At 58.2% G+C, this 27,856-nt stretch overlaps 2 protein-coding genes across 4 annotated transcripts in view; one reads left to right on the top strand and one right to left on the bottom strand.

The window, feature by feature from the left end:
- PPP1R12C (protein phosphatase 1 regulatory subunit 12C) overlaps positions 1-5,601 on the top strand; it is a 29,715-nt gene extending 24,114 nt beyond the window's left edge. The window contains exons 7-22 of one of the 2 annotated variants that reach the window (XM_033224427.1): positions 1,237-1,310; positions 1,394-1,521; positions 1,632-1,705; positions 1,965-2,123; positions 2,205-2,272; positions 2,742-2,879; positions 3,095-3,185; positions 3,281-3,361; positions 3,438-3,498; positions 3,649-3,731; positions 3,854-3,894; positions 3,973-4,075; positions 4,190-4,294; positions 4,609-4,659; positions 4,815-4,865; positions 4,958-5,601. In XM_033224427.1, coding sequence (XP_033080318.1) covers positions 1,237-1,310; positions 1,394-1,521; positions 1,632-1,705; positions 1,965-2,123; positions 2,205-2,272; positions 2,742-2,879; positions 3,095-3,185; positions 3,281-3,361; positions 3,438-3,498; positions 3,649-3,731; positions 3,854-3,894; positions 3,973-4,075; positions 4,190-4,294; positions 4,609-4,659; positions 4,815-4,865; positions 4,958-5,044 — 1,395 coding nt within the window. In that variant the 3' untranslated portion in view covers positions 5,045-5,601. Of the gene's footprint in view, positions 1-1,236; positions 1,311-1,393; positions 1,522-1,631; positions 1,706-1,964; positions 2,124-2,204; positions 2,273-2,741; positions 2,880-3,094; positions 3,186-3,280; positions 3,362-3,437; positions 3,499-3,645; positions 3,732-3,853; positions 3,895-3,972; positions 4,076-4,189; positions 4,295-4,608; positions 4,660-4,814; positions 4,866-4,957 lie in introns of both variants that reach the window. The other variant, XM_033224426.1, reaches the window with a different exon arrangement.
- Positions 5,602-9,003: 3,402 nt separating this feature from the next.
- On the bottom strand, positions 9,004-20,933 carry EPS8L1 (EPS8 like 1). 2 transcript variants are annotated; one of them, XM_033224424.1, is made up of 20 exons: positions 20,818-20,933; positions 20,026-20,079; positions 18,389-18,429; positions 17,867-17,925; positions 17,087-17,248; positions 16,660-16,809; positions 16,074-16,156; positions 15,449-15,710; positions 15,041-15,167; positions 14,759-14,847; positions 14,590-14,664; positions 14,337-14,485; positions 13,413-13,554; positions 13,252-13,280; positions 10,930-11,062; positions 10,709-10,840; positions 10,398-10,509; positions 10,027-10,201; positions 9,491-9,623; positions 9,004-9,398 (listed from the first exon to the last, which is right to left on the bottom strand). In XM_033224424.1, the coding sequence occupies exons 2-20, from the start codon at positions 20,040-20,042 to the stop codon at positions 9,312-9,314; spliced, it is 2,157 nt and encodes a 718-aa protein (XP_033080315.1). In that variant the 5' UTR covers positions 20,043-20,079; positions 20,818-20,933; the 3' UTR covers positions 9,004-9,311. The 2 variants fall into 2 exon arrangements, with proteins under 2 accessions (XP_033080315.1, XP_033080316.1); XM_033224425.1 differs by lacking the exon at positions 20,818-20,933 and having other exon boundaries at positions 18,389-18,478; positions 20,026-20,066.
- Positions 20,934-27,856: the final 6,923 nt, after the last annotated feature.

Genomic DNA, 27,856 nt, shown 5'->3' with positions numbered 1-27,856 from the left:
GAAGGTGTGAAGACGGTGTTTAACTGCGTGGGGAACGTGTGAAGACGGTGGTGAACTGCGTGGGGAAGGTGTGAAGACGGTGGTGAACTGCGTGGGGAAGGTGTGAAGACGGTGGTGAACTGCGTGGGGAAGGTGTGAAGACGGTGGTGAACTGCGTGGGGAAGGGTGAAGACGGTGGTGAACTGCGTGGGGAACGGGTGAAGACGGTGGTGAACTGCGTGGGGAACGGGTGAAGACGGTGGTGAACTGCGTGGGGAAGGTGTGAAGACGGTGGTGAACTGCGTGGGGAACGGGTGAAGACGGTGGTGAACTGCGTGGGGAAGGTGTGAAGACGGTGGTGAACTGTGGGGGAGGTGTGAAGACGGTGGTGAACTGCGTGGGGGAGGTGTGAAGACGGTGGTGAACTGCGTGGGGGAGGTGTGAAGACGGTGGTGAACTGCGTGGGGAACGGGTGAAGACGGTGGTGAACTGCGTGGGGAGGTGTGAAGACGGTGGTGAACTGCATGGGGAACGGTGAAGACGGTGGTGAACTGCGTGGGGAAGGTGTGAAGACGGTGGTGAACTGCGTGGGGAAGGTGTGAAGACGGTGGTGAACTGCGTGGGGAAGGTGTGAAGACGGTGGTGAACTGTGGGGGAGGTGTGAAGACGGTGGTGAACTGTGGGGGAGGTGTGAAGACGGTGGTGAACTGCGTGGGGAAGGTGTGAAGACGGTGAACTGCGTGGGGAAGGTGTGAAGATGGTGGTGAACTGCATGGGGAACGTGTGAAGACGGTGGTGAACTGTGGGGGAGGTGTGAAGACGGTGGTGAACTGTGGAGGAGGTGTGAAGACGGTGGTGAACTGTGTGGGGAAGGAGGAGGCGAGTGCCGGCGGCAGAAGCCGGGGCAGCTGAGGGCCCACCAGTGCCCTGGGTGTGCTGAGGGGTCGGCGTGAGGCCTGAGCAGGTCCCCCCTGGGAGCTAGAAGGACGCCTCTGGGGATGAGACTGGAGGCTTCTCATGGGTGGGGGCCGTGAGGACGAGATGGCAGTGCCTGCACGTGGCAGCTGCAAGCGCCTGCTGGACACAGGGCACCTCCTCTCTCTGAGGTGTGCCGCCATCTGTAGGAAAACCAGCAAGCGCTTCCACGAGCCCTCGGTGCCCGCCTGGGCACTGAGCTCCTGACAGCTGTTCATGGTGGTGTTGCTGTGGGGGACGTGTGCTCCACCCCTCCCCTGCAGCCTCCTTCCCTCCTTGCAGCTTCGCAACCAAAAAGAAGCTTCCCAGAGCCGCGGCCAGGAGCCCCAAGCGCCCTCTAGCAGCAAACACAGAAGGTATAGGGAGGGAGGAGTCTGGGGCTGGCGGGGTGGCTGGAGGCCCCAGGCTTGCACCCCAGCACCCTCTCCTTCCCCAACAGGAGCTCTGTGTGTCGTCTGAGCAGTCGAGAGAAGATTTCCCTCCAGGACTTGTCCAAGGAGCGCCGGCCTGGTGGGGCTGGGGGGCCCCCCATCCAGGACGAGGATGAGGGGGAAGAAGGTCCCACCGGTGAGGAGCCTGAATTTGGACTCCTGGGTCCGAGGGAGGAGGGGTCGGGTTCTCTGAATCTAGAGGCAGCTGTCATCTTCTGTGACCCACTCGGTGTTCCCACATCACAGAGCCACGCCCTGCAGAACCCAGAACCCTGAATGGTATCTCCTCCCCACCGCAACCCAGTCCTAAGAGCCCCCTGGTGAGTGGATTCCCTGAGAGGTCCTGTGAGGCTGGGAGGGCCGGGAGGTGGGATTCCATCAAGCCTGTGAACCTCTGGCAGGGACAGGTAGGGTGAAGACTATAGTTCCCAGAGTCCTCCTGGACAACCGGCTTCCTTTTTAGGTTGTGCTTGCCCCAGGGGCTGATGGGAATTGTAGTTTGTTGCAGTCCTTTGGGGGCTAACCCTTGAGGTCTGAGAAGAGGGATCCTTTCTCCCTGAGACCTCCTTCTTCTCCCAGCCGCCTGAAGAGGCCCCCTTCTCCAGGCGCTTTGGCCTCCTGAAGACAGGGAGTTCTGGTGCCCTGGGTCCCCCGGAAAGGCGGATGGCAGAGGGAGCCCCTGGGGCTGGGCTGCAGCGCTCGGCTTCCTCCTCCTGGCTGGAAGGGACCTCCACTCAGGTGAGTGAGGGTTGGGCCGGGTCCAGGCCCAGGCCCCTGCCCAGTTGAGGGACCTGCCCCTTCCTCCTCCTCTCCACACAGGCCAAGGAGCTCCGTCTTGCCAGAATCACCCCGACCCCCTCCCGGAAGCTGCCGGAGCCCTCTGCCCTGTGAGTCCCCAAGGCCTGGGCCCCTCGGGGGTAGGCGGCAGATGTGGGTTCCAAGCCTGTCCGTATGATCCTGAGTGAGACCGTGTACCCCCGGGTACCCTCCTGCTCCCCCCAGAGCCTGTGCTGTGCTCCTCCTGGCGGCTGGCTCCTCCCTCAAGTGTGTTGAAACGTCACCTTCTCCCCATCATCCCCCCACCCCGAGGCGCACACGGACCACCCTGCTGCCACCTCTGCGCCGTCTGCACGTGCCCCTCCCGCTCCGCGCCCAGTTCTCGCACTGCTGCTTCTGTCCAGCGCCCTGTACCCTTCTGACCGGTTGGGTCGAGTGCTGGTCTTTTCGTGGCTCTTGTCGGTTTTGTGTCTACTCTGTGGGGGCCCAGATACTTTGTTTCTTTTGTTCACGGCTGCACCTCCATGCCGGCACACAATGCACCTGGGTAATGTTTGTGGAATGAATGAATTGATGCAGGTCTGAGGTCACCAAACCGCCTCCTTGCTTGGAGAACTCTTCGCCTCCCTCCAGGATTCCGGAGCCTGAATCCCCAGCGAAGCCAAACGTCCCCGCAGCCTCCACAGCGCCCCCAGCGGACTCCCGGGACCGACGGAGGTGAGAGGCCAGGGCAGGAAGCTGCTGCCCCAGCCAGTGGAGACTGTGTCACGCCGGAGTCCCGGGGCTCTGGGTGGGCTCCTGCGGGAGGGCTGGCCCCGGGTCTGCTGGGAGTTGGAGTCCCTCCCATAGAACTTGCCTCTCGCGGAGGGTGTCAGCCACGGAATGGGACCGGGTCCCCAGGGCCCTCCCTGAGGTTGGGACCCTTCCCTCAGGTCCTACCAGATGCCTGTGCGGGATGAGGAGTCGGAATCCCAGAGAAAAGCTCGCTCCCGTCTCATGCGCCAGTCTCGGAGGTCCACACAGGTGTGGGGTGGGCTGGGGCCTGGACTCCTGGGTCTGAGGGAGGAGGGGCTGGGCCCTGACCCCAGCATCCCCTGACTGTCCCCTTTCCCTGCCAGGGTGTGACTCTGACAGACCTGAAGGAGGCAGAGAAGTCTGCAGGGAAGGCCCCGGAGTCAGAGAAGCCGGCGCAGAGCCTGGTGAGAGGGGTCATCGAGGGCGCGTGGGGTGGTGCGGGATGTCCTGGTCCCCTGACTCACCAACCCCTCCCGACAGGACCCTTTCCGGAGGCCCCGCGTCCCCGGAGTGGAGAACTCCGACAGCCCTGCCAGGAGAGGTGAGGTCTGCTCTCCGGGGGAGGTCATTCCCAGGGAGTCATCGTCTCTCCCAGAGTCTTCCTGCTCTCCTGCGGGCTTGACCCGGGCCCCGGGGCCCCCAGAGGGGTCTCTGGAGGTGCCTGGACTGATTCCTGCCCCTCCCCCAGCAGAGGCGCCTGACGGGCAGGGTCCAGGACCGCAGGCGGCCAGGGAGCACCGCAAGGTCGGAAAGGAGTGGAGGGGGCCTGCGGAGGTGAGGGGGGCTCAGGTGGGGCCGAGCTGGTGCAGAGGGTGGGCCGGGGGCAGGCAAAGCCCCTCCCATACCCGCTAAAGCCCCTCCCATGCCCATTGAACCCCCCCTCTACCTGCCCACAGGGGGAGGAGGCGGAGCCGGCTGATCGCAGCCCGGAGTCCAGGTACGGGCGGGGCGGGAGAGGTGGGGCCTGCGTGCGGGCCCGGGCCGGCCCCTGACGCGCGTTCCGCCCCCGTCCCAGCACCCTGGAGGGCGGCCCCTCAGCCCGCAGGCAGCGGTCACAGCGGGACCTCAACCCAGAACCTGAGCCAGAATCGGAGGAGCAGGATGGAGGCTTTAGGAAGGTGTGATCCCACCCCTCCTTTGGGGCTCTGCCTGCTGGGTGCCCACCTCCTGGCTTCCCCGCCCCCCAGCGACGCCCCTGTCCTCCACCTGACCCTCCTCCACCTGACCCCCAGCTGTACGCAGAGCTGCGCAGGGAGAACGAGCGGCTTCGCGAGGCTCTGACCGAGACCACGCTGCGGCTGGCGCAGCTCAAGGTGGAGCTGGAGCGGGCCACGCAGGTAAAGGCGCCGAGGCCAGGGTCACCAGAACTGGCGGGGCCGCCTGGGTAGGGCTCAGACTGCTGGGAGGCAGAGCCTGGCCTGGAGGCGCTGATGGGGCTTCGCTCCACCTGGGCCTGGCCGAGCTCTCGGAGGCGGAGTCTGAGCGAATGGGGGTGGGGCTGTGGGCCTGCTGGTGGCGGGGCCTGGCCCGTGGGGGCGGGGCTGGTGGGCTGCCTAGTGGGCGGGCGGCTCCCCAGCAGCAACGTAGGGCCCCTCCTCAGAGCAGTGCTGGCCTCCCCTGCTGACCTCTGTGCTTTCTGTGTCCTCACCAGAGGCAAGAGCGCTTCGCTGAGAGACCAGCCCTTCTGGAGCTGGAGAGATTCGTGAGTAGGGGCGGTGGGGACGGGGACCAGAGGCGTTCCCAGCCTCACATGACTAAGTGTGGACCAAGAGAGCCACATTGCCCTTCCCAGCTGGCCCCTGGCTTTCCCCTGTCTTCAGCCTCACTCGGTTTCTGAACTTTCCGCGTTCATTCCAGGAGCGCAGGGCCCTGGAACGCAAGGCCGCAGAGCTGGAGGAAGAGCTGAAGGTGGGCGCTGTGGGGGCTGTGGGCAGAGGGCCGAGGGTGGGCGGGGGCGCAACCCACCAGGGCTGCCCAGCTGACCCTTTGCCGTCCCCCAGGCCCTGTCTGACCTCCGCGCTGACAACCAGCGCCTCAAGGATGAGAATGCAGCCTTGATCCGCGTTATCAGCAAACTCTCCAAGTGACTGGAGGGACTTTCCCGCACCCGTATTTATACAGCTGCTTCTGCCACACGCACCCCTTCCCCCGTGTGAACACGAGTGACAGGGCTCCGGGGGAAGTCTCAGAGAAGCCATAGCCCCCCTGGGACCTCCGAACTGGGAGGGGAGCAGAGTCCCCAGGAGCCAAGGGGGCCACCCGAGGCCAGGATGGAGGTGGGAGGCCGAGCCTAGTAGGGGGACGTTCAGAGGGGACCAGGGCCAGAGACGGGACCAGGAAGGAACTGAGGACCAAGAAGTGTAAGGATCAGTAGCCAGGACCAGAGTGGCCGCCTGGAGGTCCCCATCTCACGTGTGATGCCACCCCGTCACCCCTCCCCTCCTGAGCAGGGATCCAAGAATGTGCCAAGAGTCCTGCCGGCCTCAGCCAGGTGGGCCTGTATATAGGGGTCCATGTGCAATAGGGGGGGACGTCTTCTATTTTTTGCTGCCCCCTCCCCGCCCACTGTCTGGGGCAGGGGGAGAAGGTATTTTCGAGATAAAGCACAGGCACCACAAATAAAAGTCGTGAAGTTGCCACTCAAGGTCTGTGTTCCCAGCCAGAGGGAGGGCGCCGTTTCCTAATTGTGTGCTGGGGGGCTGTGCATGTCTGTGGCCAAACCACAGGGCCGTTGGGTGGGGTGCCGAGGGATGGGCTGGTGCTTGCTCACCTGGTGTGGCCAAGGAGCTTCAGGATGAGCGCCCAGCGGGAATGAAGACTCCAAGACAGAGCCGGCGTGATCGCAGGCAGGGGGCTGAGGGGAAGTTGATGGGGGCAGGAAGGATCAGCGGGCAAGACCTCTGGGGCCAGGGAGATGGAGCTGCGGAGCTTGGGTTTTGCCATCAGTGTCTTTGAAACAGATTTAGTCAGTTGCCAACGTTTAACATTTGGAGTAATCTGTGTATAAAAATCTGGAATTTTGGCTGGGTGCGGTGGTTCATGCCTGTGATCCCAACACTTTGGGAGGCTGAGGTGGGCAGATCATTTGAGGTCAGGAGTTCGAGACCAGCCTCGCCAACATGGTGAAACCCCATCTCTAGTAAAAATGCAAAAATTAGCCAGGCGTGGTGGCAGGCGCCTGTAATCCCATCTACTCTACTCGGGAGGCTGAGGCAGGAGAATCGCTTGAACCTGGGAGGCAGAGGTTGCAGTGAGCCGAGATCAAGTCACTGCACTTCAGCCTGGGCAACAGGGTGAGACTCCATCTCAAAAAGGGGGGAAAAAAAGGAATTTTGGCTTCTTTTGAAAAAACAGGTATCTGTGACAATATGAACTCTTCAGTCCTGCATAGCCACAGTTGACTAGAGCTGAGTAGGAGCCATCTTCTGAGATGAGGCATTCATTCATTCATTCAGTAATTACTATAACACCAACAGGAAGAACAGGACTTAGTAAGTACAGTGTGACTGATAATTACTGAACAAAACAAAGATCCAATACCTTTAGGAGGGGAGCATCCGATGTTAAAATGTATTTCAGGCCGGGCGCGGTGGCTCAAGCCTGTAATCCCAGCACTTTGGGAGGTCGAGACGGGCGGATCACGAGGTCAGAAGATCGAGACCATCCTGGCTAATACGGTGAAACCCTGTCTCTACTTAAAAATACAAAAAAAACTAGCCGGGCGACGAGGCGGGCGCCTGTGGTCCCAGCTACTGGGGAGGCTGAGGCAGGAGAATGGCGTAAACCCGGGAGGCGGAGCTTGCAGTGAGCTGAGAACCGGCCACTGCACTCCAGCCTGGGTGGCAGAGCGAGACTCCGTCTCAAAAAAATAAATAAATAAATAAATAAATAAATAAATGTATTTCAAGGCAGCAGTGCTCTGGAGAAAAGAAAGGGGTTGGGAAGGTGGGTGCATGTGTGTGCACATGTGTTTTGAATAGAGTGGTCTAGGCAGGCCTCACGGAAAAGCTGGCACAGGTAAGGGCTTGAAGGTTGTGGAGAGGGAGCTGTGTAGGTGAGGGAAGGGTGCTCTGGATGATGAGAGCTGTGTGTGTAGAGGCCCTGGGGTAGGAATGCACCTGATGTGTTGCAGGAAGCTGAGGAGCTGGAGAAAGCAGGGAATGAGGTTGGAGAGGTAACGGTGGCTGTGTGGGGACTTGGCCCTGGGAAGGGCTTGAGCTTTGAGGTGAGAGCCCTGGGTGGCTTTTGGAGCATGGCCATGGCCTGACTTAGGTTTTTTTTTTTTTTTTTTTTTTGAGACGGAGCCTCTGTCGCCGGGGCTGGAGTGCAGTGGCCGGATCTCAGCTCACTGCAAGCTCCGCCTCCCGGGTTCCCGCCATTCTCCTGCCTCAGCCTCCCAAGTAGCTGGGACTACAGGCGCCCGCCACCTCGCCCGGCTGGTTTTTTTGTATTTTTTTAGTAGAGACGGGGTTTCACCGTGTTAGCCAGGATGGTCTCGATCTCCTGACCTCGTGATCCGCCCGTCTCGGCCTCCCAAAGTGCTGGGATTACAGGCTTGAGCCACTGCGCCCGGCCCTGACTTAGGTTTTAACAGGTCCCTCTGGCTGTTGCGTGGAGAACAGACTAGGGGTTGGTGGTGAGGACTGGGGAGACCAGCTAAGGGGCTACTGGTAAAATCCCAGCAAGAGAGATGGTGGCTCTGGCCAGGGTGACGGGAGTAGAGATGGTGAGAGATGGTCAGGTTCTGAGAATATTGGAAGATACAGCTGCCAGGATGTTCAAACAAGCTGGCCTGTGACGGGAGTAGGGCTGAGGCCCAGCTGGCTCACTTGGTCTCTTGTGGGGTTCCTGCAGACATTTCAGTTTGCAGCCTGGGTGGTGTGAGCCACGGGGGATTATTGGGGAGGGGAAAATGGAGCAAAGAGGTTTGGGGGAATTGCCTACCTTTCCGATTCCCCTGTTAAGAATGAGTGGTGGGGCCCCGGGCAAGTAGTAGAGGGGCTGAGAGTATTCTGGGCAGAAGCAACCACATGAACCAAGCCTGGCAGCAGGAGGAGGGAGCTGAGCCCTGTGGGGTTCGGGGCAGATAGGGGAAGGACTCTTGGAGATCCAAAGAGGAAGGAAGGAACCAGAAGGAACCAGGCAGGAGTTGGCAAAGTGGGGACTGAGAACTCCTGCCTGCTCCAGAAGGATCTCTCTGATACTTTCCCATCTTGGAGGGCGCCATCTGGTGCCCGAGGTTGGAACAACTCGGGGACAGGCTTGAGGCCCATAGGCCCGCAGTCATCTGGGGAAGGAGAGCCACGGAAGAAAGAGAAAGGACCATTCTTCCCAAAGGCAGAGAATGTTCAGTCTGGAAACGGTGGGATCCAGAGAAAAGCAGACCTTACCAGCCACCTGGATAATGGGGAAAAGAAAGTGACAGGGCTTGCCAGAGGGAAAAGGAGCTAGTTCTTGAGGGAGTAGGAAGCTTTCAGTTGGCTGCCATCTCCCAGGACAAAAAGTGACCAGAAAGCTGTGGCATGCTGGGGAGGCCGCCAGTTCTACCTGGCAGGGCCGTGGCAGGAGGTGGGGAACAAAGTGGAGAAGTGGATGCTGGGAAACTAGCCTCAGGGTGAGGGCAGGCTTCCCCAGAGGGAGTGAGTGAGCCGGGCCAGGAAGGCTGAATAGGAGGAGTTTGCCAGGCAGGGAATGGCTGTTTCGGCCAGCAGAGACAGCAAGCGCAAACCGCAGAGGTTGAAGGGGCTTGGGAGAGTTTGGAGAAGGGCAGGGCCAGGATGCAGGAAGGAATGAAGTGAGAACGTTGGTTCTCACATTCCAGCAGCCGCGAGCCAGGGAAACCCGAAGATGGGGCAAGCTGGACTTGGCTGGCTAGGAGGTCAGGAGGGAGCCTGGTTTGGGACCCTGGGGATGGAAAGGAGGGTTCGGAGAGAGAAACCAAAGAAGGTGGAACGTCTTCCAGGTTCCTTGAGGCTGTGACTGGGGTAAGGGGAAGGTTTCTGGGCCCCCTGGTAGCCAGGTAGAGGACAGCAGTTGACACACCATCTGCCAAGTAAGGAGGCTGTTTATAGGCTGGGCGGCATATTACAGTGCTCAGGGCTCTGCTGCACCCTCTCGGGGGGTCTGCTAGCGCTTTCCGTAGACTGTCTCCACGCCCTGCCCACTCACAGCCAGTCCAGGTCTGCTCTGGAGGGACTGCAGCAAGGATTGTTCAGTCTGTCCACAGGGATGGGGGAAGACCAGGGCCGGAGCAGATTGGCCATCCTTCAGAAGATCGACTTCTGCTGTTGAGGAGTCTGAAGAGTCCGTTCTCACACGGGGCCTGGTCACTCTTTGCGAAGGGCGCCGGGCAGGTCAAATGACCTCCATTTCCATCCCGCCTCCCACCTTCTTCTTTTGCTTTTCCATCACTGCCTCCAGCTCTGACACCTTCTCTTTGTCCTGGAGGGCGGGGTGGAAATCGCTTTGTCCTGGTGTCCGAGCCCTCGGCGTCCCAACCCTACCCAGACCCAGGGACCAGCGGCCCGGCTCACCTCCAGCAGGGCGCGCTGCACGGTGACCTGGCTGTACACACGCGCCCCCTCCTCGGGGCTCACCGCCCGCAGCTCCTCCTTCTGCAGCGAGAAAAGCTGCGCCCCAGTCAGCACACCCAGCGCGTCCACGGTCCTGAGCGAGGGCAGCCGGGGCGCGGTCAGGCAGGTCGCCAGATGCCCCAGCCCCCGCCACTCATGTCACGCCCACCCGGCGATGATCCAATCAGAACAGCTCCCCGGGGGGGGAGGCAGGGCCCACACCCCCTGAACCCCACCCACCAATCACAATGTGCCACCCGGGGGGCGTGGTCATATCGTGCTACCGAAGGGTGCGGGATATCCCTAAGGAATCCAGTCGGAGTCTGAAAACACATGGCAATCACAGCCTGCCATTGGGTGTTGCTACCAGACAGACCCTCACTTCGGGCTAATCCCGGCTCCCTGTGGTCTCCACGACTGCCGCCCCCCGACTCCCGGAACGCTCCGCTCCCAGCCTGCTTATCAACCTGCGCCGAGCCGGCCCCCGCCCCACTCACCCGGAGCTAAAGCCCTTGGCCTGCAGCCAGGCGCGGACCTCAGAGGCGTCCGAGTGCGGGCTGAGCTGCGGTTCCGGGGCGCGGGGCCCTGGGACTGTGCGGCTCGGGCCCGAGCGGCCCTGGGCCAGGCGCGCCTGCAGTTCCTCGTTGACAATGAGCATCTGGGAGAATTTCTCTGCAGGCGGGAAACCGGGAGGGAGGAAGTTTGGGCTCAGGGCGAGGGCGAGGGGTCCTGGGGCCAGAGGGCGGAGGGGTGCTCCAGCCTCCCCAGAATGGGGCAGGAGTCCGTTTGCTCTTTCTGAGCCCCCGTTTCCCTGCCTGGAAAGCAAGGATAAGAACCTCTCCCCATAGCCGGCGTCCCCACCACTCACCCTTCTCGCTGGGGTCCAAGCTGTTGAGGCTATCGCAGCTGTCCCAGCAGGGCCGAGCCAGAGCTGGAGGTGGGGCTGGGGCTGGGGCTGGTGGCGGAGGAGGAGTGCTGTTCTGAAAGGAAGGAGAGGAGAGCACCTGGGTTAGGGAGAGGAATCAGAGTCCCAGCCTCTCCCCTTTCTGGAGATGCATTTCTGAACCCCCAGTCACCACCTGCACCAGCACTCTTGACAGCTGGTCCCCACACCCCTTGTTCCCAGTATCTGGTCCCAGCCTCTCCTCCCTCAAGGCCCCAGCGTCTGCGCTGGCTCACCAGGCTGCAGGCAGGGCTTTGGCAGTGGTGCAACCGGGGTCCGGGGTGGGGTGTCAGGATGTTATAGGGCACATATCCCTCTTGCCCCGCTGGGTCCCGAACCTTCCACCACTTGCGTCTGTCATCCAGGACCTGGGTGCGGTAAAAAGCAGAGGGTTCAGAGCCTGCATCTGCAGCTAGGGCTGGCTAATTCCTGCCCCTCAGCCTCCCGCTCCTCTAACCTCCAGTATGTCCCGCTGCTTGACCGACAGCTCACTGCTGTTGCGGGCCTGGAAGTCATAATTACACAGGACCCATTTTCCTGCTGTCTCTGACTCCAGCTGAGGCTTAGATTCTGGCTCCAAGTCTTGGTGACTGAGGAGAAGCAGGAGGGTTGGAGATAAGGAGGCAGCCAGCCCCATTGCTCTGGGCTGCAGGGTGCTGGTGTGAGCTAGGGTTAGAGCCAAGCAGGGGGCACAGCAGGGGCCAGGTTAATACTGTTAATAGAAATTTGAAACGAGAATAACAGCCTGAATATGTTTTGCTCCCTCCGTTGTTTGGCATTGTGCTATAGGCATATGCAGTGGGTACTATCCCATCATCGATTCCATTTTACAGAGGAGAATGAGGCTCAGAGAGATAAAACCACTTGCCCACATCACACAGCGAGAAACAGCTGTCATTTATTGAACATCTAATAGGCACTGGGCTTAAATATCATAACTCATGAGCATAATAAAAACCATAGCTAGGCCAGGCACAGTGGCTCACGCCTGTAATCCCAGCACTTTGGGAGACCAAGGCGGGCAGATCACAAGGTCAAGAGATCAAGACCACCCTGGCCAACATGGTGAAACCCTGTCTGTACTGAAAAATACACAAATTAGCTGGGTGTGGTGGCGCATGCCTGTAGTCCCAGCTACTCTGGAGGCTGAGGCAGGAGAATCGATTGAATCTGGCAGGCAGAGGCTGCAGTGAGCTGAGATCTCACCACTGCACTCCAGCCTGATGACAGAGTGAGACTCTGTCTCAAAAAACAAACAATAGCTACCACTTCTGTAGCACTTACTATGTGCTAGGCACTGTTATGTATATTAGTTGATTTGATCTTCATGACAACCATTGGTAGAACCATGAATTTGGACTCCCCTCTCCCCCACCCCCAGTTTCTTCCTCCCCCAGAGACCCTATTATCTTCTCCATTTTCACAGAGGAGGAAGCTGAGGCACAGGGATGTACAGGTTACAGAGTAAGACAGTGGCATCGCCAGCCTGGGACCAGGGCAGTCCATGTCTGAATAATGCTGCCCTCGTTTGCAGGCAGCTGGACTTGAACATGGTCGCAGCCTTGAGCCTTTAACTGCTAGTTCCTACAACACCACAGACTTCTCACTGTTCCGGGAAGGGATTATCATTATTCCCAGTTTCCCTGCAAAGAACTTGAGGCTCAGAGAAAGTGACTTGAAGCTGTGAACAGGGAGGGGGGTTGCGATATCAGGCAGCTGGGGCAGGGGTGGGATTTCAGCTCTGACTCCCAGTAAGAGGGACCTCAGCCTGGATCAGGCCTACCTGTGCAGGGGAGAGGGGGGGTCTTCAGGGCCGCGGCACCCCCTGTGTGGGGCCAGCAGCTCCCAGCACGCTGTCCCTGCTGAGACCCTCTGCCCAGGCCCTCACCCAGACCCCCCTTTGTCTCCTCCAGACTCACTGCTTTGTTTTTGTCTCCTCCCACGTTATTTCCCTCCAATCTGCCCTCTATTTGCTCAAGGACCCTAGAGTTCTGGTCTATCTACATCCTTTCCTCCCCCAGGACCCAGAGTCTGAGCCCCCACTGCTTGGTAGAACCTGACGTGGAATGTCCTTTTTCCCCGCAGGGACCTAGGAGTCCAGGTCTCAAGCTTCAATCTTATCCTTTTAACCCTTAAACCTTTTAACCCAGTCTGACACCCAGCAGTGACATAGACAATTGCATTAGAGCATCTGGAAAACCAAGAGTTTAATCACCCAGCCTTTATACCTGTGGGGGGCCCAGAGATACTACCACTTCCTAACTTTCCCAGAAACTTGCCCCCAAGCCCTCGAAGTCCCAAGCCTGCTCCTCTGGGTCTCCAGGATCCCAAGCACCAGACTTGGGCTCTTCTTCAAAACCCAAAGGTCCAGTTCCCCAGCTTCTCCCCTCCAATATCCAGGGCTCTGTCCTCGTAGGGAGCCCAGGCATGGTGCTTCCCAGGCCCTGAGAAACCAAACTGCCTTCTTCCAGCCTTTTGGGGATCCAGAGATCCAACCTCTCAGACTTTACCCACTCCCAGCCCCTTTCCTCCCTTAGGCCCGGGAACCCAGGTCTCCATTCCCTCCTCCCTTGGCCCCAGAAGTCTGGATCCCGCCCCCTCCCTCCCTGCTCCTCCCTCTCTCCCGGCCCCGGCACGCCCCTTCACCATCTCACCCACCTGAAAAGAGCCAGGAAGACAAAAGGAAAAACACAGAAAAAAGGGGGCGGAGTCAACACCGGGAGCCCCCGGGAAGCACCCCTCCTGGACCCCCTTGCCCTGCCCTGGGGCGGATACTCACCCATTGACAGCGACCTGGGGGGCGCTTTGCTGCAGGAAGTAAGACAGTCGGGTCAGGCGGGGCCAGGCGGACCGGCCGCGCCCCCACCCCGGACTTCCCAGCCTCGGCCCTGCTGTGTCGCTTGCGGGAGCTGGCTGCTCCCCTGGAAGCCTCAGCCTCACCTGCCGGCGCCTCCGCTCGTGCTGTAGCTGTTTCTCAACTGGGTCTTCCCAGGCGCGGCCCTGCGGGTCAGTAACCGGGGGCTCCCAGCCGCTGAAGAACTCGGGTCTGTATGGGGGTCCCTCTTCCGGGGGCAGCTCCAGCCTGCGGCCAGGGACAGGGCCAAGAGCTCAGGGATCCTGGTACAGCCCCCAACTGAGCTCTGTCATTAACTTCACTAAGTTTTCCCCTAAAGCTCGCTGTATCTGGCCCCGCCACTTTTCACCAAGTCCTGCCGGTACCTCCAAGCCCAACTCAACAGTAATTTATATTTCTAGGCCGGGCGCAGTGGCTCACGCCTGTAATCCCAGCATTTTGGGAGGCCAAGATGGGAGGATCGCTTGAGGCCCGGAGTTCAAGACCAGCCTGGGCAACATATTGAGACCTCCCTGCCCATCCATCTCTCTCGCTCGCTCGCTCTCTGGAAAAAAATCTTGCCTTATCCAGCCTCTAAATTTCACCTCTGATTCCAAATCAGGTTTTCCTTAAGCTCGGCTTCAGGTTCTGACCCTTTCCCTACGAAACTCCCAGCCCCCAGTGCACAGACTCTCTCCCATCGCCAAAGTTATAGACCAAACTTTCCAGAAGCCCCGCCCCTTCGCGTAGCCCCGCCCCTGCCCCGTAGCCCCTCTATTCCTTTAAGCCCCACCTTTTCTTTCAATCTGATTGGTCTGCTGGTCTTAAATCTTTCCTTCATATTAATTTCTGGCCTTTCCTCCAATTGAATCTTGGCATCTGTCCTAAGCCCCGCCCCAACACAACGAAGCCACGCCTCCAACCAGTCCCTTCCTTCCTAGTCTGATTTTCCAATCATCATGCCACCCATCTCCCAGCCCCTTACGCTCCTCCAATCACCACGCCCCTCGCCTCCCAGTCCCGCCCCTCACCCGGGGCGGGTCCACGAGTCCCCCAGCGAGGTCCAGAGCTCGTTTTCACGTGGAGTGACGTTGTCCCGCAGCAGCGCCACGGCATCCGACGTCAGGTGCGGCCGCCGCACGCTGCTCGCGAACTCGGGCCCCCCCGACGTGTTCACAATCTGTCAGGGGAGCGGGAGGGGGCAGGCCGTGCCGTCACACCTTCTGCAAGTCGAACCGATTCCTCCCGCTGCAGGGGAGCCCGAGGACGTGGGGCGGGTCTCACCATCTGCAGAGGCCCGAAAAGGAAGTGCAGCAGCTCCGGGGAGGAGGGGTCGGCTATGTTGCCGCGCAGCCGGGCCTGGGGCGTGGGGAGGGAGGTGGTTGGCCTGAGTGCGGGGACGGGGCAGGTTCGCCGTGCCCGCGCTCCGACCCAGGGGCGGACGCGTCCTCACCAGCAGGCTGAAGGCGTACTTGATCTTCTGCAGCACGTCAGTGTACTCGGCCTCCGAGGGCGGCTTGGCCCGCAGCGTCAGCAGGCCCTCTGCGGGGGCCGACCGGCGCGACGATGGGGACGCGGGGCCAGCACCAGGCAGGCAGAGAGAGAGGTGGACACCCGGTTAAGATGACTGTCAGGTCAGCCCTGGTAAGTGGCGGGAGGGGAGACCCTGGGGAGAGGGGGGGCATCTGGAAGTGATCGGGAGGGGGGTTCAGATCCCACGCGGGGGTGCCCTTACCCCCAGCCGCTCGGCGCCGGGTCCTGCGGCCACGTTCCCGGTGCTCCAGCACCCTGGCCGCCTCCGCCGACTTCTGCAGCCTCGATACGAAGCTCTCTACGTCGTCGAACACGTGGTTCAGGATGTCCTGGGGGACAGAGGAGGGGGACGCTCTGGGCTCCCAAGTTCCAAAACCATCCCCGTCGAAGCCCTGAACCTGAGCACCTAGACACGTCCCCAGACGAGCCCCGCCCCAAACACCTGGCCACGCCCTACAACAAAGCCCCGCCCCCGCCCCGCCTCCATAACGCAGAAGTCTGACCAGATTGACGGAGAACTCCCATCCCGCAGCTGGCCCCGCCCTTCCACGCCCTAGCCCCGCCTCCAGTCGTCTGGTCCCGCCCCCAGCCCCTTTCCCGCGCGGCTCACCACTTCCCGCTCCGCCTGCAGAACCGCCAGGTCAGGACCCCGGGGACCCAGGTCCGGGGAAGCCGGGTCAGCGCTGCTCGAGGTCCCCGCCGGCCCAGGCCTCTGCGCCTCCTCTGCCTCGGGAATGGGCTTCGCCTGGGGTCGCCCGCGGCCCGCGCCCCGCTCCACGGTGCTGATCACTGCGCGGACGGACGGGCGGCGCTGCAGGGGCGGGGTCTCAGCGGCGGGCGAGCGGTCGCGCTGCAATTCCTCCTGCGTGGCCCTGCGGAGGGCGACGGGGACACCAAGGCTGGGTCCACTGAGGGGTTCACGGAGGGGGAAATCGGGGCGCAGAACGAGACACACTGAGGCTCAAAGGGAGTAAACAAGTTCAACGAGGTAGGGAGAAATCCAATATGGGGAGGGGTAGCACCTCTCTAGAGTGAAACTGAGGGCCTGGACAGGGAACAGGGAAAATAAGTAGAGTTCTGGAGGAGTCAGCTCGTCTGGGAGGTACAGACAAGACTCGACTAGGTTGTGCTTGACTCCATGCAAAACTTGCCCTGTTCCAGTCTGGTGTTGTAGACTGAGGCACAGGGAGGGGAAACTGGCTTCCCAGAGACCGCGCCAACTTCTTCCCTCTCACCTGAGCGCCGCCGCCCTGCGCTCCCCGCGGCCGGAGCGGTAATTGTGCAGAGCCCCCTGGACGTCCTCTCGGATCAGCTCCGCCTGCCAATCACACATCAGGCCACGCCTCCCCACGCCGCACCCCCTTCCTACCCGGGCCACGCCCCTGGCCGATTTTTCTGCTCCGTCCCAGCCCACGTGCGGCCATCGTTCACGCCTATGGACCCACGCACGTCCACGCTCTGGGCTCACCCCTCGCCCTACACTTGTCCCTGCCCCAAACCACGACCCCGCCCATGGAGACCCAGTCCAGGTGGTTTCTCGCCCCCATCCTTGTCCTGGCTGCTTCCCCAGGCCCTACTTGCCCATGTTCTGTTCATGTCCTCATCCCACCCTCACGTTCTATCTCTACCCTGGGTCCAGTCTCCTCAAACCCTACTCCCTTTCGGAACTTCCTTCCCAGGTCCCATGCCCTTCCTTGGTGTGATCCCGCCTTAGCCCCAGGCCCCGCCCCACCTAGAGGCCCCACCCATTTCCGCCTCTGCTCCAGGCTCCGCCCAGTTCCAGCTCCGCCCCCAGAGCCAGCCCGAACGCCACCCGCTCACCCCGAGGCGCAGGCCCTGGAAGAAGTGCACGTCGGGCTGCGCGCGCTCGGGTTCCTGGCACACGAGCAGCAGCAGCGAGCGGCTCCGGCCGGGTGGCATCACCGCATCACAACGCACGATGGCGCCCAGCGGGTACGACTCCAGCTCCTCCTGCCGGGTGGGATGGCAGGGTAAACTGAGGCCCCAAAATGATGGTATTACTAAATGGCGACGGGAGTGTGGGCCAGCAGGTCAGGGCAACCTCACGCAGTTAGGGGGTTAGGGATAACACCCCTGTTTAATAGATGAGGCTATTAAGGCTCAAGAAGGGGGCTGGGGTCCCTCCCCAGAGTTCCCAGAGGAAGGACATGCAAGAGCCAAGATTCACACCCAGACCCCCTGAAGTCCCTGCCGCAGACACTCCTCCCACCGAAGTGCCCCCTGGCACCTTGGAGGCCGGGTCGAGCAGCGTGACATGGTCGGGAGACACTCGCAGCAGCATCTCCTGTGCCCAGACACGGCCCTGGCTATCCATGACGGCCAGCTTCCTGGAGGCATCCTCCACGGTGTGCACGCCATCGTCCTCACCCAGGCAGAACGTCACCAGGTGCTGGCACGGACCAGGGAGAAGGCAGTGAGGCCCAAGATGATGCCAGGTGGGCTCAGAATCCCCCAGAATAATCAGACTTTCAGCCTGAGACTAACCACACCTCCTCCAGGAAGCCTTCCTTGATCACCTGCTCCAAAAATCAGCTCCTCCCCGCAGTTCTCTTTGTTTCCCTTTCATCAGAGTGACTAGCACCTGAGTCTGGCTTCTCACAGACTGGAGGCTCCTTGCGGGCAGGGAAGGAGTCTGGATTATAGCTCTCTCCTTCTAAATGCCTCCTCAGGTCTCCCGCTGTGCCCCCTGCCACCTCCATTAGAGCACCAGGCACCTCCGTGGGTTCCTCTGGACCTTGTCCACCCCCTCCTCATGCAAGGCTGTGTCTTGATTTGTCCCCATGGTCCCACTGTCCAGCACAACAGCTAGCCCGGAGAAAAGGCTGGCAGATTTGAGTGGACCCGAGGCCCCTGACTTCATATCCATGACTGAGGTGAGGCAACGGAGGTCCGTTTTACGGATGGGCAAACTGACTTTCCACATGCTTCCTGCTTGGGGGCCCAGCTGCTTTCAAAAGCCCTATCTCCTGAGGCCACCTTTGCCCTAGAACACAGACCCCAGACTCACATTGACTGGGTACTGGGATACATCGGCCATAACAACTGTGGAGTAACGCTTCCTCTGCTCTGCCAGGGGAGAAAGAAAATGAGCCTGGAAGTCCAGACCCAGCCCGTCCTCCCTCAGACCCAGGAGTCCAGACCTCCAGTTCTTCCTCCTCCCTCAGACCCAGGAGTCCAGACCCCCAGCTCTTCCTCCTCCCTCAGACCCAGGAGTCCAGACCCCCAGCCCCTCCTCCCTCAGACCCAGGAGTCCAGACCCCAGCCCCTCCTCCCTCAGACCCAGGAGTCCGGGCCCCAGCCCCTCCTCCCTCAGACCCAGGAGTCCAGGTCCCCAGCCCCTCCTCCCTCAGACCCAGGAGTCCAGGTCCCCAGCCCCTCCTCCCTCAGACCCAGGAGTCCAGGCCCAGCCCCTCCTCCCTCAGACCCAGGAGTCCAGACCCAGCCTCTCCTCCTCCAAGACCCTGGATTCCAGGTCCTGTTTCTTTAGACCCAGTTGTATGGGCCTGGGGCTCCCTTGCCCCCCACTCACCATAGATAGACTTGGCACTTGGCTTTGGGGCAGCTTCTGGGCTGGTGAAGAAAAAAGGGATGAGAGAGACTGTGGAATTGGGGGTGGATCCTGCGGAAATGCCAAGCAGGGCAGCAAGGGCTTCATTATGAAGGTAATGGGGAGCCATGGAAGGATTAGTATTATTATTTTTATTATTATTGAGCAGGAGAGCTCAGAACCAGAGCTGGACTTTAAGAAGACAGGTAGGCCGGGCGCAGTGGCTCACGCCTGTAATCCCAGCACTTTGGAAGGCAGAGACGGGCAGATCACAAAGTCAAGAGATCGAGACCAGCCAGGCCAACATGGTGAAACCCCATCTCTACTAAAAATACAAATATTAACTGGGTGTGGTGGCAGGCGCCTGTAGTCCCAGCTACGTGGGAGGCTGAGGCAGGAGAATCACTTGAACCTGGGAGGTGGAGGTTGCAGTGAGCTGAGATCGTGCCACTGCACTCCAGCCTGGCAACAGAGAGACCCCATCTCGAAAAAAAAAAAAAGAAGAAGACAGGTCAGGCGGTGGTGCTGGGTGGCAGGGGGAGTGTGGTCTCTACCATGGCATAGTCCTGGATTCAAGCCCTCTGTCTACTGCCTCCTTGCCATAAGACCTTGAGAAGGGGACTTAATCTATCCTGCCTCGGTTTCTTTCTGTAACGTAGTAACTATCTGGTAGGGCTGTTGGGCAAATTCAATCAGATGATGCAGGTGAAGTATTTTGAAGCTTCAATAACTGTTATTATCATTCTTAAGATGCTGCCAGGGCTTAGCACACAGAAGTTGCTCAATAAATGGGGATTGTTACAATAGCATTAGTAGTATCTGAAGTAGACAGGGAATTATCTGTTTCCCCTCCCACCCCCATGGGCCAGGCGCTTCCCGGCCACATCCTTCTCTGTCTCCTCCTGTCCTCGATTTCTTCCTGAGGTTACCTTTCCTAAGAATTCTTGGATCCCCACTTCCATATGCATAACAGAAGCTCAGAGATCAGGTGGCATCAGGGGAACTGAAAATCCCTTTTTCCCAAACTCCTGTTCTTCATCCCGCTCCTGCCAGTCTGATGTCACCACAATTTGATTACCTCTGGGCCAGAGAACTCACTACCTACCATGCAGGTATTTTGACTCATCTCTCATTGTTTTCTCCCTGCTTCCTCTGGGGGACTTAAGTCTTCATTATGAACAGTCCTGATTTTCTAGCAAAGGGTTACTATTTCCTAACAAGATAACAATCCCAACAGAAGCTCCTATGGGCTGAGCACCGGCTATCAGTGAGGTGGTCAGCTAAGTCCTGTCATGCATTATCCCACCAATGTTTCAAAATGGTCCGTGTGTCACAGAGGAGGGGCTGAGGCTCCAAGAGGTGATGTCCTTTGACCAGGGTTACATCAGCACGGAGTGTGAGGGCCGAGCTGGAGCTCAGGCCTGTCTGCTCTACAGTGGGGGCCCCTAACCCCAGGCTGGGCAGGGAGGAGAGTGGCTCTGGCTTCCTCCTGAGTGTCCGGGCTTGGGCCAGAGTCTGGGCTGCCAGAAACAGGATCTGGGAGTGTGGGTAAGGAGGCGAGGGGAGGCGGGAGGCGTGCTGGGGCTGGGGGCTGGGGCCTGGGGGCCGGGGGCACTTACCCGGTGGCGGTGCTCATGGTGCTGAGTGGGAGCTCCTGCCCACCTAGAGGTGCCCTGGAAGCCAGCAAAGATGTGAGGGCCTGGCCAGTAGGAGCCTCTACTTCCTACCCCAGCCTCCTCCCTCAACACAGGCATCCAGGCCCCCAGCCCCTCCTCCCTCAGACCCAGGAGTCCAAACCCCAGCTCCTCCCTCAGACCCAGGAGTCCAGGCCCCAGCCCCTCCTCCCTAGACCCAGGAGTCCATACCCCAGCTCCTACCTCAGACCCAGGAGTCCAGGGCCCCAGCTCCTCCTTCCTCAAACCCAGGAGTCCAGACCCCCAGTCCCTCCTCCCTCAGACCCAGAAGTCCAGGCCCCCAGCCCCTCCTCCCTAGACCCAGGAGTTCAGGCCCCCAGCCCCTCCTCCCTCAGACCCAGGAGTCCAGACCCCCAGCCCCTCCTCCCTCAGACCCAGAAGTCCAGGCCCCCAGCCCCTCCTCCCTAGACCCAGGAGTTCAGGCCCCCAGCCCCTCTTCCCTCAGACCCAGGAGTCCAGACCCCCAATCCCTCCACCCTAGACCCAGGAGCCCAGAACCCCAGCCCCTCCTCCCTCAGACCCAGAAGTCCAGACTCCCAGCCCCTCCTCCCTCAGACCCAGGAGTCCAGACCCCCAGCCCCTCCTCCCTCAAACCCAGGAGTCCAGACCCCCAGCCCCTCCTCCCTCAGACCCAGGAGTCCAGACCCCAGTCCCCTCCTCCCTCAGACCCATTGATCAAATCCCGGCCCCCTTCTCTCCGAACCCGGATCTCCTCACCTGCCTGCTCAGGCTCTGCCCTGCTCTCCGCTGTCCTTTCCCTTCCAGGCTGCCAGCCCCTCCTCCTGCTCCCTCCCAGGGCCGTCCTGCCTCCGCCTCCGCATACCTGAGCGTTCACCTGGCACAGCCTGGCTGGAGTGACCCAGGGGCGGGGCTGGCAGACAGATCCAGGAGGGGCTGGGAGGACTGCAGGGGAGCCGGGAAACTGTCTGCTCGTAACAACAGAATAATAACAACAGACAGTAAATTTGATGTCACACTTGTTCACAGGTTAGAGTTGAAAGCTCTGTCTTTAAAACTCCCTTGAAATTCTAACAACGGAGGAAGTTTGAGGTTTGATTTCTGCTTGACAGACGAGGAAGCTGAAGGCTAGAGAAGTTCAACAACTAGTCCATTTCAGCACTTGGCTAAGGGAGGATTTGAACCCGGGGCTGACCTTCTGTCTCCAGGGCAGTGGCAGTCCCCGTTCTGTGGACACCTCCTGTCCGTGGTCACTGCCTCTGCCTATTGCCCTCAACACCCCCCCACCCATCCTGTTCCCCCTTCCTTTGGAAATTTCCCTCCATGATCTCCCCCCCGCCATTCTGACAAAAGTTAGATTTAGCTCGATAAGTGCCTGGCCCAGCTCCAAGGATATTACAAAAATGAACAGGCTTCCCAGGCATAAACACCTTTCTAAAGTCACTTTTTGAGAACTCCCTTCATGCCGTAGAGGTTACTAGCAAAGCTTTCCACAGTATTTCTCCCCAGAGCCACGTGAGGGGAGCTGTCTTAGTCTTACAGATGAGAAAATGAGGCAGAGAAGGGTTAAGAAACTTGCGTGGGTGCTGTAATCCCAGCACTTTGGGAGGCCGAGGCGGGTGGATCATCTGAGGTCAGGAGTTCGAGACCGGCCTGGCCAACACGGCAAAACCCCATCTCTGATAAAAACACAAAAAGTAGCCAGCCGTGGTGTTGGGCACCTGTAATCTCAGCTAGTGAGGAGGCTGAGGCAGGAGAATCACTTGAACCCGGGAGGCGGAGGTTGTGGTGAGCCAATAATCGCACCACTGCACTCCAGCCTGGGCAACAGAGCGAGGTCTACCTCAAAAAACAAAAACCAGAGCCGGGCGTGGTGGGTCACGCCTGTAATCCCAGCACTGGGAGGCGGGCAGATCACGAGGTCAGGAGATCAAGACCATGATGAAACCTTGTCTCTACTAAAAATACAAAAAAAAAAAAAAAAAAAATTAGCCGGGCGTGGTGGCGGGCGCCTGTAGTCCCAGCTACTCAGGAGGCTGAGGCAGGAGAATGGCATGAACCAAGGAGGTGGAGCTTGCAATGAGCTGAGATCTGGCCACTGCACTCCAGCCTGGGCGACAGAGCAAGACTCCGTCTCAAAAACAAACAAACAAACAAATAAAACACACTGGGCGTGGTGGCTCACGCCTGTAATCCCAGCACTTTGGGAGGCCAAGGCAGGCAGCTCACGAGGTCAGGAGTTCGAGACCAACCTGGCCAATATGGTGAAACCTCGTCTCTACTAAAAATAGAAAAATTAGCCGGCTGTGGTGGCACGTGCCTGTAGTCCCAGCTACTCAGGAGGCTGAGGCAGGATAATCGCTTGAACCCGGGAGGCAGATGTTGCAGTGAGCCGAGATCATGTCATTGCACTCCAGCCTGGGTGACAGAGTGAGACGCTGTCTCAAAAAACAAACAAAACAAAACCCAAAAAACTACTTGCCCAAGATTACCTATGCAGTGAGTGGATGATGAGACTGTCAGACTCCAACACCCAGATTGCAGAGAGCAGAGAGCAGGGCACGGGACGGACCTGCCCATTCTTAGCCTTTTGCACAATCAATGATTCCCACCTGGTTCCTGCCACCGCTGCCTCTCACCTGGACCATTGCAGTAGCCTTCTGACTAGTCTCCCTGCTCCCTGCGAAGTCTAGTCTCCGTTCAGGGATGCTGTAGAAACCGAAGTCGGCTCATGTCATTCCTGTTTAGAATCCTCTATGGCTTCCCATTTATCTGTGTATAAAAGCTGACATCTTGCAAGGTCTTAAGGGATGTGATTCTGATCTCATCTCTTCCTTCTGTGTGTCAGCACACTGGCCTCCTGCTGCTCTTGGAACACCGAGACCCGGTTCTGTCTTAGGGCCTTTGCACTTGCTGTTCTCTCTGCCTGGAATGCTCTTCTACCAGATACCCTCATGCCTCCCTTCCTTGCCTCCTTCAGTCTTTGCCTGAATGTCACCTTCTCAGGACTGAGTGACCACCCCGTTTCAAATGGTGGCATCCCTTACCCGACTTCTTTTTTTTTTTTTTTTTTTTGAGACAGAGTTTCACTCTTGTTGGCCATGCTGTAGTGCAGTGGTGTGATCTCAGCTCACCACAACCTCCGCCTCCTGGGTTCAAGCGATTCTCCTGCCTCAGCCTCCTGAATAGCTGAGACTACAGGTGCGCACCACCACGCCCGGCTAATTTTGTATTTTTAGCAGAGATGGGGTTTCACCAGGATGGTCTCGATGTCGTGACCTTGTGATCTGCCTATCTCGGCCTCCCAAAGTGCTGAGATTACAGGCATGAGCCACCGTGCCTGGCAACCCAACTTCTTTGTAGTCTCTTTTCTCTCTCCCTACTTTATTTTTGTGTGGAGCGCTTTTCACCTTCTTACCCACTGTGTTCCTGGTTCATTTTTGTCTGTGTCTCCTCTGTTAGAATGCTTCACAGGCTGGGCACAGTGGCACATGCCTGTAATCCCAGCATTTTGGGAGGCTGAGGTGGGTGGATCACTTGAGGCTGGGAGTTCAAGACCAACCTGGCCAACATGGTGAAACCCTGTCTCTACTAAAAATACAAAAATTAGCCGGAGTTGGTGGTGCACACCTGTAATCCCAGTTTCTTGGGGGGCTGAGACAAGAAAATCGCTTGAACCTAGGAGGTGGAGGTTGCAGTCAGCTGAGATCACACTACGTCACCAACATGATAAAACCCCATTTCTACTAAAAATACAAAAAATTAGCCGGAGTTGGTGGTGCACACCTGTAATCCCAGCTTCTTGGGAGACCAAGGCAAGACAGTCGCTTGAGCCTGGGAGGTGGAGTTTGCAGTGAGCCAAGATGATCATGCCATTGCACTCCAGCCTGGGTGACAGAGCAAGATTCCATCAAAAAAGAAAAAAATGCAAGCTTCACAAGGGCAAAGATTTTTGTATGGTCAGTCCCCCACTTAATCTGCAGCACACAGAATTGGGTCTAGCACACAGGAAGTGTTGGAGAGATACTTGTTGAGTGAATGAGCTTTTGGCATTTGGTGCATTATTGTTTCATTGCTTCATTCAAGATATGTTGCCTCCACAGTCTATGCTGAGTGAGGCTGGAAATCAGAGAAGGCATGTTTTTTGCCTTGGATTGATGGGAATGAAGGAACAGAAAGAAAGAGATATAGTGTGGTCTGATGGCAGAGAGCCTTGGTCAGGTGTGGGTCTGAATCCTGGCTTTGCCACTTCATAATTTTGAAGATACTTATTGTGTGCTTATATCTTCTTCTCAGTACATCATAAATGTGTGTGTGCGTGTGCGTGTGTGTGTGTGTGTATGCATAATCCTCACCATATCCTATGGAATGGGTCCTCTTATCCCCATTTTACAGATAAAGAAACAAAGGCACAAACAAGCTAAGTCATGTATTTACAGCCCCACAACAAATACATGGAGGAGACGATTGAACCCATGCCATACAGTTTAGACCTTTGCATCCTTTGGTGCTACCCTATGCTGCCACCTTGGGATCCTTCTCTTTTCTAGCTGTGTGACCCTGGGCAAATTATTTAACCTCTCTGTGCCTCAGTCCTTCAACTGTAAAATGGGAATAACAATGTTGGAAGAATTTTTTTCTTTTTCTTTTTTTCTTTTTTCTTTTCTTTTTCTTTTTCTTTTTTTTTTTTTTGAGGTGGAGTCTCCCTCTATTGCCCAGGCTGGAGTGCAGTGCCGTAATCTCGGCTCACTGCAACCTCCACCTCTCAAGTGATCCTCCTGCCTCGACCTCCCGAAGTGCTAGGATGACAGGCATGAGCCACCGCGCCCGGCTTATTAGAAGGATGAAGTGAGGTTGTAGAGAGTTGTCAATACAGTACCTGGCAAAGAGGAAACGCAAGGCCGGTGTTAGCAATGGCGAGGATGATGGCCTTTCTTCCCATGCGTGCTGCAAGGGAGGACACGAAGGGCTCTGCCAAGGCCAGGAGAGGCTGCTGAGGGTCAGGACAGACTGCCTAGAGGAGGAGGGCAGGCCAGGAATCACTATGAAGGACGAGTTTGACAGCCAGTGTCAAATCCTAGAGGATGAAGGTGTTCCTGGCCATGAAACTGCCTGAATGAAGGAGGGGGCTGCAGGGGTGGCCAGCGGGCGGGCGAGGCTGTGAGCTCCTGGCTACCCGGCAGGTGGTCCTGGTGTGTGAAGCGGCGGGTGGGGGAGGTAGGGGGTGGAAGGAGGGCCCTTATGCTTCTCTTTCTTTGGCTTCTGCAGTTCTGTGTTCTCATCACATTCATGCCACAAGCATTTCCTGTGCTTGACCCTACCTGGGTTGGGTTTGAGGGAAGGAGCAGACCCCTTGCCCCATGGACAGAGGAGAAAACAGAGGCTCAGAGGGGGAAGTCAGTAGCCGAAGGTTACAGTGGTCCTGGGCTGTAACACAGATGCAGATCTGACTGGGCCTGAGCTCATTTCTTCATGGGCAAGTGGAGAAAACTATCTCTTAGAAGCATTCGGTGTGGGTCTGAGGCCTCTTGGGTCTGAGGGAGGAGGGACTGGGGGCCTGAACTCCTGGGTCAGAGGGAGGAGGGACTGGGGACCTGGACTCCTGGATCTGAAGGAGGAGGGGGGCCTGGACTCCAGGGTCAGAGGGAGGAGGGGCTGGGGACCTGGACTCCTGGGTCTGAGGGTGGAGGGGCTGGGAGCCTGGACTCCTGGGTCTGAGGGTGGAGGGGCTGGGAGCCTGGACTCCTGGGTCTGAGGGAGGAGGGGCTGGGGGCCTGGACTCCTGGGTCTGAGGGAGGAGGGGCTGGGGCCTGGACTCCTGGGTCTGAGGGTGGAGGGGCTGGGGGCCTGGACTCCTGGGTCTGAGGGTGGAGGGCCTGGGGGCCTGGACTCCTGGATCTGAGGGAGGAGGGGCTGGGGTCTGGACTCCTGGGTCTGAGGGAGGAGAGGCAGCGCCTATCTCCTTGCTTTGGGGTGGCGCAGGCGGCCCTCCAGGCCATGGTCTGGAGCAGCAGGTAAGACCGAAACCTGAGCCTCCACCCTAGTCCCAGGGCCCAGGGCCTCTTTCCTCCTTCTCTGGCCGCAAAGCAGGCCCCTCCCTCTCTGTAACCCACAGCAAATGCCTCCCAAATACCAGTCAAAGTGTCCACCCCTGCACAGTCTGACTCAGCCAGTCCAGGGCGGAGGCAGTAAAGCCCTGTCTTGGCAACTCACCAGGGAAATCCATCACGGAAGCACCTCTCTTCCCCCCTTGGCCTGGCTATTCTGTCATTGGCACCTGTTCTTGGGTGAGTGACAGGGCCCTGTGGTCAGGGTAAGGAAGGAGACCACTACTACTCCTGCTGCTCTTCTCCCCCCACCTTGCCTAGTTCACAAGACAGGAGGAAAGAGAGAAAGAAACAAAAGTAAGATAAATAGCCAGACAACCTTGGCACCACCACCCGGCCCTAGAAGTTAAAAAAAGTAATAATAATAACATCAACCCCTGGCCTAAACTACTTGTGTTATCTGTAAATTCCAGACACTGTATGAAAAAAGCATTGTAAAAACTTTTTGTTCTGTTAGCTGACGCACGTAGCCCTCAGCCACGTTTCCCACGCTTGCTTGATTTATCGCGACCCTTTCACATGGACCCCTTAAAGCTGTAAGCCTTTAAAAAGGCCAAGTATTTCTTTTTCAGGGAGCTCGGCTCTTAAGACGCGCGTCTGCCGACGCTCCCGGCCGAATAAAAAACCTCTTCCTTCTTTAATCTGGTGTCTGAGGAGTTTTGTCTGCGGCTCATCCTGCTACAAGGGTTTGCCTCTATGCCCAGTCTGGGATAGCTGTCTTGGGGGGCTGGACTTTCTTTCTGTCACGTAGAATGTCCCAGGAATGGAACAGACTTTTCCCCTGGGGCTTGAAGAGTTCACCCCTCCCCCATCTCCTCCGTTATCCCCACCCCTACACCACCCCACACGTAACCTCCAGTCTGTAGGATTTGCTGACAAATTCCTACGACAGCCAGGTGCGGTGCCTCGCACCTGCTACCCAGCATTTTGGGAGGCCATCACTTGAGATCAGGAATTTGAGACCAGCTTAGCCAACACGGTGAAACCCTGTCTCTACAAAAGTAGCCGGGTGTGGTGGCGTGTGCTTGTAGTCCCAGCTACTAGGGAGACTGAGGCAGGAAAATCACTTGAACCTGGGAGGCAGAGGTTGCAGTGAGTCATCGTGCCATGCACTCCAGGCTGGGTGACTGACTGAGATTCTGACTCAAAAAAAAGAAAAAAAAGAAAGAAAGAAAAATTCCTATGACAAGGAGAAAGGTCAGATTCCCTGCCAATGGCTGCTGAGGCATGTTCTTGAGAAGGGGGAGGTTATAAATTAGATGGGGGCTGGGTCTTAGAGAGATATAGCTACTTACATATTAAATAATCAGGCAGAGTGTGATGTCTAACACCTATAGTCCCAGTACTTTGGGAAGCAGAGGCAGGAGGATCCCTTGAGCCTAGGAGTTTGAAACCAGCCTGGGCAACAGGGAGATTCCATCCCTACAAAAATAATTTAAAAATTAGCCAGGCGTAGTCGCATGCACTTGTGGTCCTAACTGCTTGGGAGGCTGAGGTGGGAGGATTGCTTGAGCCTGGAAAGTCAAGGCTACAGTGAGCCATGATTGCACCACTGCACTCCAGCCTGGGTGACAGAGCAAGACCTTGTCTCAAAAGAAGTAATTAATTAATTCACTCAATACGTAGTTCCTGAGACAAAATGTGTGCCTTACTCTAGACCCTGCTGGTGTGCACAATTCATGGGGGATATG

This window comes from Trachypithecus francoisi, unplaced genomic scaffold (genome assembly GCF_009764315.1).
Source record: "Trachypithecus francoisi isolate TF-2019V2 unplaced genomic scaffold, Tfra_2.0 Lachesis_group12, whole genome shotgun sequence".
Lineage (NCBI taxonomy): Eukaryota > Metazoa > Chordata > Mammalia > Primates > Cercopithecidae > Trachypithecus > Trachypithecus francoisi.
This window is presented reverse-complemented; position numbering and strand designations above follow the sequence as displayed.

Bases quoted from the DNA above. Each gene is read 5' to 3' on its own strand.
- EPS8L1 (XM_033224424.1), bottom strand. The intron at 16,810-17,086 runs GTGCCAGGGGGC...CCCACCCGGCAG, and splicing joins TGCTCGACCCGGCCTCCAAG to GAGGAGCTGGAGTCGTACCC. The intron at 9,624-10,026 runs GTGAGTGGGGCG...GCCCTCGCTCAG, and splicing joins GCCAAGGGCTTTAGCTCCGG to GACCGTGGACGCGCTGGGTG.